The following is a 10,208-nucleotide window of genomic DNA, read 5'->3' as shown; positions in this document are numbered from 1 at the left end:
AACAATAACTTTCGAGATTAGAGTTAGAAAGAATTATGTAATGGTTCGTGTTTATATTGAAATAAAACATGTTAAAGTTATATGAAGGTTCTTGTTAAAAAAAGATATTTAAAATTATATATTTATAATTTTATTTATAACATCATTATAATTTTTTAATGAAATATTATATGATAATGAATTGTTATGAGTGTTTTTAGTATTTGAAACTGTTTAACAATATAATACTAATAGACTCCACATTTGTAGACTTGTAGTACCAAAAGGAGAGTACCAAACCAAAAATAATAGACTCCACATTTGTAGACTTGTAGTACCAAAAGGAGAGTACCAAACCAAAAAATATAACTAAAACCTTAGACTACAAATTATACCCATGTTGGCTTATTATAGTATAGTATAGATATATAAAATATGTAAATGAATATTAGAAATATTATATTTTTCATACTTTTTATTTTCTCATATATAAAAAGATAATATTATTTATGTCATATCAGTTATGTGATGACTTCTTATTTGTCTTGTAGTACAAAATAGTGGAGTTAATCTCTCGTTATCTATATATTTCTATATTTAATTAAAATGATAATTCAACATTTTATTTTTTTAAAGGTATTTTCTGTTGGTTAAAATAACACAACTTCTACCCCTCTTTACCACCGAGCAACCAAAACATAACAAGAGACGGAGATAAATATAAGCTACACACACCCAGACAAACACCAAAGCCCTAGGTCGTCTAATTAGGGCTCAATTACTCGTAACATCTAATGGTTTATTTGTGCTTTCAGGCCCCCGAATTTATGGCGTAGACTCAGATTTGTGCCCTAGTTTCTTCGTTTTTATAGCCTTTGTGTTGATTTCTTTGCTTAATTTGTTTTCTGTTATATCTAATTCTTGTTTGATTCTCGTAGTCCTAGGCCTTCGTGTTTCGGAGACTCGCATTTCAAAGCTTTTCGACATCTCGGCCTGTAAGTGTATCTTCCGATTGTATGTATTTTTCGGTGGTATGCCTTACGCTTTTGTATATATATGTGTGTCGATTATGTGTGGTTGATATTTGTGTTTGAATTAGTTAGTTCACTACAGCGGAATCTCGATAAATGAAAATCTGGTAGCGAACAGCCTCAGCAGATTAGTATCTTTTCTGTTTTTTAACTCGATCCGCTATTTTTGAACTCGATATATGAATTGTCCATAGATAATTTTGTGTTTGATGTAGCCTCGATGGTTTGAAATCCGATGAGTTAAGAGCCTCGGTAGATTAATGTATTTTTTATTTTTAAACTTGATATATGAATAATCCACTATTTTTTAAACAGATATATGAAATTGTATATACATTATGTATGGATAATGTTTGTGATAAATGTAGCCTTGATAGATAAAATAAACAAATAGTCTCGTTTGATTAATATACTTTCTAGTTTTGAACTTTGACAAGTAAATAATCAGCAAATTTTAAACTCGATAAGTAAAAAATCGGCTAATTTTAAACTCGATATATGAATTATCTATGTATAATGCATGGATAATGTTTGTGTTTGATGTAGTTAGGTTACTTAAGCAGAACCTCGAGACATGAACACCCTTGGCAGATTGATATTTTTTCTAATTTCTAAATTCATTCATGTATAATCAGCTGTTACTTTTTAGACATTATAAATTATCTAGCTGTACTTGTGTTGTTCGAGTTACAGTTATAGGAAATAAAGAAGAAGATATGCTTTGTCCTTGAGATGTACATCTTTCTATCTGTGTGTGTTTATATGGTTAAATTGCTAGTTATTTGTAATGAATCAATGTCTGATGGATAAAGTTTTAAAGTATAAAATGTTTCGATAATAGTTTATGATTATGTAAATAGTTCTTAAATCACGTAAATATTTAATAATAGCTTTGGATGAAGTTAATTTTAAATTATTCAGGTGCCATTGTGTTCTGGTAATTGAAGAAGAGGAAGATGATAAGTTTTGTTTCTTTAATATATATCTACAATTCTACATGTATGTGTGCGCCAAGTTAGTTAAAGTTCTAGTTAGTTGTATTTACCTTCTGAAGGATTGATACTTGAAACAAATGTAACTTTTGCCTTTGTGATTAATTATTGAAATTATTTAGCTGTCCCGATGCAGTTGTATTTGATAGGAAAAACATAAAAGATATGTTTGTCTTTTTGACAAGGTGATAGTGTCCTGCTGTGACTTGAGACTACACTTGTAAGTTGCCACATACTCCCTCCATTTTGTTTTAAAGCTCGCCTTGACTTTTGACACGTATGTATAAGTGCTTTGACCCCATAGTTATTTTTTTTTGTTTTTGAAATGTTCTTTTTATGTATTAAAATTTTGATTATATATTTTAATTCAAAAAAAGAAAATTTTAAAATAAGATTTTTTTATTATGCAGTCAATGCACCAAAACATGTGTCAAAAGTCAAAATGACCTATAAAACAAAATGGAGGGAGTAGTTTTTAAGCATGCCTCTATCCTGTTGAACAGGACCTATGTCCCACACTTGAGTGGCGGGTCTTTGATATCTCTGGAAAGATTTTTTTCCCCTTAAAAATTTACTTATGTTTGATGTTTAATTATAGTTTTGCAATTGATTTCTTATTATATCAGACATCAATATGACTAAGTTTGACATGAAAGGATTTGTCAGATCAGATACGCTTTATTCACTGTTACATAGGTTGGGAGTATAGATGTTTTGTTTTTTGTATTTAATAAAGAATTGCATGTTTTCAGTCATAATATCATTTTATAGCAAAAATATTCTATTAAGATTACTTTAACCTGTGTATTGTTATAATTTTACAGATCGTATTGTGATTTGTGAGGTGATTGGGCCTCAAAAATAATAGTTATTTTTGTTTGTTTGTTTGAAATATTCCAAGGTGATTTATGTAAAACTATTAAGAATGGGCTCATAAATGATTGACTTGTTTGGGCCTGCACATTTATTTACGGGCCTAAAGTAAAGACCTACATGTGAACCCTAATATATCCATTAGTTGAGCAGCCACTTTTGTGACAACTGACAAGTATTAACTGAGAGAGAAATGTAAGTGTTTACATGTATGGTAACATAATTAAAAAATCGTGATTCCATAGAGCTTCATTTGGTATAGTTTTGACGGAGTTTGGTCCAGCAAGAAGGTAAGTTTGTGTATGTTTATGTAATTGTATATCCCCAAAACATGAATCTCATCCTTTCTCTTTAAGAAGTTTACCAAAACAGTATGAATGCACTGGTTCATTGTCGATTTGTCGTGGATGATCTGAGTAGCCTTTTACTATCATCTGAGACGTGTTTGTTTCGCATTGCGGTACATGTGGATTGGATAACGGAACAGGGTTTATTCCCGTACCTTGTAATTGTGTGTGAGACTAATTTTGATTTTTCAAGTCAATTGGGTTCTTATTTAGTCATGTGTATTTTGGTAAGGTCAAGACGCTTATGATGTAGCCAGTACATTATTATTCTTGCTTATAATATAGTAGCTTCAAGACACTTATAATCTTCGTTACCAAATTATTATTCCTGATGTAGCAAGTGCATTATTATTCCGGCTTCTACTATAGTAGCTTCAAGTCCCTTATGATATAGGTGGTCTTTGTTAATATAGTAGCTTGAATACATGTGTAATGAGGCAGTCTTCCAGTTATTATTCTTCAAGACACTTATAGTATAGGTGGTCGTCATTACATAATAAAATGTAAGCAGTAACTTGGAATTTTTTAGCAGTGACGGCTGAAGTTTTTTTTTTTTTTAAACAAAATAACGTACTTGTAAACTCACTTAATGACACCATTTTTCATAAAATAAATTTCTGTGTTGATTGATACTACATTGTTATTCTTTATTTATGTGCTTTGCTTAATTGTGGTACCTTTTTGTCGCTGATCATATATTTTGAACATCTTGGTCAGGCTGAGTTTTGTGGAAAGTGAAAGTTGGAACTTAAGATGTCGTCGTATCCTGTTCTGTATGATAAGCCAATTGATCAATGGAAAGTCACTGAGCTAAAAGAAGAACTCAAGAGGCGGAGATTGACAACGAAGGGGTTAAAAGATGATTTGATTAGGCGCCTGGATGAATCTCTTCAGATGGAAATTGAAATTGCTAACAAAAGTGCTGGTAAAGGTTTGGCTTTTCATCCTGAACCTGTTCAGTATCAAGACGCTTCAGTAGTGGCTGGAGCTGATGAGAAATCTAGTGCTATTTTTAATAAGAGTGGTAAGGACACAGAGCTGAATAGTAATGTAACTGAGCCGAATGTTGATGTCAATATGGGGTTGATGGCTCAAGAACCAGTTGTAGAAGTGGATACCTTGGAACCCGTCACTATTGCTGAAACTGCTATGGAGTCTATTGTTCAGGAAACAACTTTGGACATGACTGTTCAGGTGACTACTGTGGAAACCAAACTTAAATCTGGGGGCCATGAGTTACAGAACAACGGAGCTCAGAGCCAGAGTGAGGCTTTAGATATCCAAATGCAGGACGAGAAGTTAGATCCTTCACATGAGCTCGCCAAACTCAGTTCATCTGATCTTGAAACCCAGGTATTTGAGGTCAACAAAGTAAAATCTGATTCTATTTCTACTGATAATGTCCCGGTTAATGAAAAAATTGAGGATCTGAACATCCAACCGCAGAACGAGGAGTCAAATCCTCATCAAGAGGAGGCCAATCCCAACTCCTTTGCTCTTGAAACCCAGGTATATGAGGTCAGCAAAGTAACATCTGATTCTATTTCTACTGATAACATTTCAATTAATGAAAAATTAGAACTAAAGGATAATATAATTGCTGCTGATGTCAAATTAGAGTTTGATGTTAAGCATATTAGGCAAGAGCCATCATCCGGCCATGTTGGCCTGGATGATGGCGGTTTACAGCCAATGGATGTCAAAGGGCCACAAGAAAATGAAGTTAAATTTGAAGTTACTGGAACTAATGCTGATGATTCAAATCTAGAGAAGAAAAATCATAGTGGTGATGTGGAGTTCTCAAAAACGTCACACTTAGATCGAAGTTCTGGGGACAATTCAATTGAGGATGGTATATTAGAGAGTAAGCAGACAGAGTCAATATCGTTATTTGTTGAATCAAGTGATAAGATAGAGAGGAGGGAGGTGACTGTAGCGAGAGAACAAGTTCCTGTTGTAACTATGGTTGATGATACTAGGACTGATGGAAAAACTGAGCAGAAAAATGTTCCTGACGTTGCATCCACAAAACGAAAACCTCATGGTAAGACCTTTGAAAAAGATTGTTATTTGGGCTGTATTTAGGCTGTTGATGCAGTATAATTAGATATAAATACATGACTTCTTCTATTTGAACTATTAAAAGAATACAGTATAACTAATGGCTCACATCTCATTGTTGTGCCTACTTTTTAGTGGAGAAAAGAAGTACAAGCATTTTAATCTGCAATAGACATAGTGAGGCTTATGCTTCTTATGTCTAAATTAATCTGTGCATCTTTATACAGCCTGGATAGACACAGAAGTATTTTCTGTTAAGGTGGTTTTTGTATAAGATATTTCCAATATCTATGTATGTGCGTAAATATGTTCTTTCTCCTTCAACTTTATATGTTTTAGTTGTAACCATTTTATTGTAAGGCATATCATATTATAAGGCTATACGGGTCTTTTAATGTTTCACTTCTTTTTCTGACTGCAAGCCTTTACTATAATTTTTCAAGCAGACCAAGGAACAGTAGGGAATTTTGATACTGCAAAAAAGCAGCGCAGGTGGAACAATGAAGGACTTAAAGTTCTTGAACCAAATAATGACAATGCGTCACCATCTATAACACCAAGGGGTACATTTCAGTCAAATGCCAAACATACTATTTTGAGACCTGACCCTATGGCCAGTGTTGAGACACCTAAAGAGCGTGTCGGTGAGTTATTTTTTATCTTGACCTTAAAAATTGTTGTTAGTTGCACCTGAACCTGCAGTAAATACCAGATTTAACACAAATGAAATAAGTACATGTGTTTTAAAAATATGAATTCATTTTTAATTATTTAATGAATATGGTAAATACTTATAATAGAATATTCTGATCTTCATTAACCTAATAAACAACTTATAATGACTTGGCAGTTCCACCATCGTCAAGGTCACCGACATCTGCTCTTAGGATTGATCGTTTTTTGCGTCCTTTTACTTTGAAAGCTGTGCAAGAACTTCTTGGAAAAACAGGCACTGTCACGAAATTCTGGATGGATCATATCAAAACTCACTGCTACGTCAATGTAAGATCTCTCGTCTCTCTTCCCTCTGAAATATGTGAGATCCCACTTAAAGAAGCATTGTTCAGATAATTAACTCAAGACATTTCTAGTGTCTAATATAGTTTTCCTGTACAAAAAAAGCATCAAATATGTGGGGGTTATGGAGCGTTTTTTCTGTAACATTATGTGACACTGTTTTTTCCATTTCTGTGGATACAGTTTTCATCCATTGAGGAAGCAATAGAGACCCGAAATGCTGTATACAACCTTCAATGGCCAGCAAATGGAGGTCGCCTTTTAGTTGCCGAGTTTGTTGAACCTCAGGAAGTGCAAATGAGAATTGAGGCTCCTCACTCTCCAGCTGCTTCTGTTAATACAGTTCCTATCCTGCCTGCTGTTCCTACCCCTATGCAGTCACAGCCATATCCCCGTGTGCAGGTGCTGAGGAAGGCACCTCCACCTCTGCCTGTTCTCCCCCGGCCACCACCGACAGTGTCCAATCCACTAGCAGGAAGGGAGCGGGGTCTCCATCCGCCACCACCAACAGTGTCCAATTCACCAGCAGCAAGGGAGCGGGCTCTTCCTCCACCACCACCTCCACCAGTGTCCAATCCATCAGCAGCAAGAGAACAGGATCTCTCTCCACCCCCACTCCCCGAAAGAGTCATGGTCCCTGAAAAAGTTGACCCGCCCGTTGTCACTCTTGATGATCTCTTTAGGAAGACCAGGGCAACTCCTCGTATCTATTACTTACCGTTGTCTGACGAACAAGTAAAAGCCAAGGAAAATGCCCATGGAAAGCCATCTAGCAGCAGGGACTAGGCTATAACTTAAGCAAGCTGCTCTCATATTTTCTAATGGATTTCTCACTTTTTAATGTAGTAATAAGCTAGTGTCATGTAATTACCTATTTGCAGGTCTGCAGGTAATGCTTGTAGGAAGGAACTTTGTAGGAGCTGGCTCTTTGACGGATTTTACTTTTCCTGAAAAAGATTGCCCTTTTGTTGAGGCTAAACCCTAAATTTGGATTTGAACTTGCTAAATCTACATTCCTGTTTCTTAATAGGATTAAGGCTGAACTCAGATATGGATTTGAACTTTGCTACCTATTTCTTAATAGATTGATGCTTGTTAAATATTTCGTCTGTCGTAGTCTCGTAGATGCCAAAACTTGAATGAGCCTCAAAATACCTTGATCATTAATTGTTATCACTGTATTGCTGTTTCCCACATAAATACATAATCGTTACCCCCTCCGTCCCTATTGTTTACCACTTTATGTACATTGTTTGCACGTATTTTGAGACTCTTGTAAAATATAGTTCTATAACGTATATTTAACTTTTTCTTTTTTTGAATAAAAGTTTAAAACGTGAAATTTCTTTTATGATTTTTTTTAAAAAAATTTACATTTTGTAAGTATACTTTATAACAGACATAAAATATCTGTCAAAAAGTAACGTAAAGAATTAAGTGGGAATGATGGAGTATCATTCGATTGCTGTTTTCTACGTAATTTTAGAATGAACATGTTAACAAGCTCCAAGTCTGGTTTCAAACATAACTTCTTGAAATTTCTGAGAATGCAGATATCTTCCTCGGTGTGATTGCATCCTCCCTCTTTCTGTGGAGTATCATTCGATTGCTGTTTCCTACGTAATTGTAGAATGAACATGTTAACAAGCTCCAAGTCTGGTTTCAAACATAACTTCTTGAAATTTCTGAGAATGCAGATATCTTCCTCGGTGTGATTGCATCCTCCCTCTTTCTGCTTGAAAACGAAAATACTAGAACGGATAATATTTGAAGACGAACAAACCCTTACCTACAAGTAAATCTCACACAATTAAATTTTTTTAAGAAATATGAGAAATGTATAAATATATATTCATTCTTGGGAGGCTATTTGCCCTCTAATTTGACAAAAATAAATATATTGGGAAAACAATTTCACATGCAGATACTACTTATTTTAGGGGGTTGTTAGTATTAAGTATTTATAGTGTGTTTAGAGACATGCTAAAAATAAAAATAAAATAAGTTAAAAAGGTGAAAAGTGAAAAACTAATTTATTATGTGTTTTAAGTGGTGCATTAATAAATAAAAATATAATAAGGGATGGAAAGGGCGAAAATTAATCTATAGTGGTTTAATAATTGATTAAAAACAAAAATAAAATAACTTAAAAAGGCGGAAACTAAAATCCCCAAACAATGTCTTGTTAAATTTTTAAAAGAGTAATATATCTGCTACCATGTCGATCATTCTTGTTTAAAACAATCAAATAACAGTATTAATTTTCAATTTTCAATTTAAGGTTTCTATTCTGTTGAAGAAAAAGTTGCTGTTATTTTCAATCAAATAACAATATTAATTTTCAATTTAAGGTTTCTATTCTGTTGAAGAAGAAGTTGCTGCTATCAAGGTATGAATTCTTACTGTATATTATGCTTGATCACACTCTGTGCATAAATAATATATTTACGGTTTGGCTGGTGTGTGCCTATGGCACATGCTAAGCGCGGAAATTTTTGTATTTGGGAGATTTTGATTGGTGTGGTTGGTGTATTTGCAGGGGGATCCACCATTATCATGAGATATGAGCCAATCAAAATCATCCAAGCACAAAATTTTTTGCGCTTAGCATGTGCCCATGGGCACGACATAGAAAAACCGATATATTTATATGCACATTTTTGAATCTTCTAGACTTTAATACATAATTTATATCATAAATGTTATTGCCTGAACCAAACCCTCCGCCTATATTTCTCAGTAGTTTACAACTAACTTACCCGCCAACTGTTTGATGCTTGCCTGCTTGGTCTATTAGATGTTTATTGTTTCACTTGTGGTCATTAGATGAGTGTAGTACACGCGAACAATCTTCAAAACTTAATACGATGCAATTTCTATCATTAGTATGTATGTGATTTTTATTTGCTTTTTGTACTAACTAAAACTAAATTATTCCAATGTGCAGGGTTGTAGTAGGGAAATAAGTATTGTATTTAGCAGTATGATAATAATTTTGGAATATTCTGCAATTAACGATGTATATCTACTTATATTTTTGCTGTTTTTAAGTAGAAATGAAGTGAACAAGTCACCGAAGCAACAAGCTAGACAATAAAGGTAGGCGTGTAGTGTTCATCACTACATGATATCCTGTTATTATGATTTCTTTAAATGACAATTACAATAAAGATTTAGGAGCATTTGTGAATGGATATTTATATTCCTTGATTTCTCACCATCTCATGTATCTTCAACATAAAATTCTTCTTTACTATTTTCTCAAACTTTTAAAAGCTAAGGTGCTTTTTGCAAATTCCCGCTGCAATGAATTTCCTCCGTGTTCGAGTTAACCAGATTGTGTTTGTGCCATTTGCAGATCATGCCTCTTTAAATCCTGTCACGAATTGGATCAGGTTCGAGTGAATTTGAGTTGTACTTGATATTGATACCCCTATACTGTAGCTTGTTGTCATCACATTGATATCGTTATCGATATATTTTATGAGATGAGGAGTATTTCCATCAATAAGTCCTTTAAAAAAATAATTAAATTTTTTGATGTTTACAAGCTTAAACAATTATATTGAACGCATATATAGTCTATTTAGGCTAATTAAGTTTTCTTGTGGGCTTTTCATGTGTAATATCCAGTAAAAATCCAGGGGTTGTGGGTTGCTATATAAGGAGTACTATATAAGGAACAACATCGGGTTTCTTCCCATCACAAATCGCAGTTTGTCTAATAGCAACGTCTCTTTTTATTCGACCGAGCCAAGAGAAAGATTGGTATGTGAAAGAACCAAGGCACTAAATTTGTCTCATATCCAAGTTCATGAAATCAGGTACATGTAATTTGGTATAAATCTTGAAATTATATGTATATTGTTTGCACTAATAAACATCTTCCCCTTTAGCATCAAAGCTCC

The 10,208-nt window shown here is 33.7% G+C and overlaps 1 protein-coding gene across 4 annotated transcripts; it reads left to right on the top strand.

Annotated features, from left to right (window-relative positions):
- The first annotated feature begins 649 nt into the window (after nucleotides 1-649).
- On the top strand, nucleotides 650-7,402 carry LOC108204286 (uncharacterized). 4 transcript variants are annotated; one of them, XM_064091857.1, is made up of 6 exons: nucleotides 650-974; nucleotides 3,940-4,575; nucleotides 4,669-5,266; nucleotides 5,730-5,927; nucleotides 6,134-6,285; nucleotides 6,484-7,402. In XM_064091857.1, the coding sequence occupies exons 2-6, from the start codon at nucleotides 3,976-3,978 to the stop codon at nucleotides 7,084-7,086; spliced, it is 2,151 nt and encodes a 716-aa protein (XP_063947927.1). In that variant the 5' UTR covers nucleotides 650-974; nucleotides 3,940-3,975; the 3' UTR covers nucleotides 7,087-7,402. The 4 variants fall into 4 exon arrangements, with proteins under 4 accessions (XP_063947927.1, XP_017229131.1, XP_017229130.1 ...); XM_017373642.2 differs by having other exon boundaries at nucleotides 5,727-5,927; XM_017373641.2 differs by having other exon boundaries at nucleotides 3,940-5,266.
- Nucleotides 7,403-10,208: the final 2,806 nt, after the last annotated feature.

The sequence above is a fragment of the Daucus carota genome, chromosome 1 (genome assembly GCF_001625215.2).
Source record: "Daucus carota subsp. sativus chromosome 1, DH1 v3.0, whole genome shotgun sequence".
NCBI lineage: Eukaryota > Viridiplantae > Streptophyta > Magnoliopsida > Apiales > Apiaceae > Daucus > Daucus carota.
Note: the sequence above shows the minus strand (reverse complement) of the source record. Positions and strands in the feature narration are given on the sequence as shown.

Bases quoted from the DNA above. Each gene is read 5' to 3' on its own strand.
- LOC108204286 (XM_017373640.2), top strand. From the start codon at position 3,976: ATGTCGTCGTATCCTGTTCTGTATGATAAGCCAATTGATCAATGGAAA. The intron at 5,928-6,133 runs GTGAGTTATTTT...ATGACTTGGCAG, and splicing joins GACACCTAAAGAGCGTGTCG to TTCCACCATCGTCAAGGTCA. The intron at 6,286-6,483 runs GTAAGATCTCTC...CTGTGGATACAG, and splicing joins AAACTCACTGCTACGTCAAT to TTTTCATCCATTGAGGAAGC.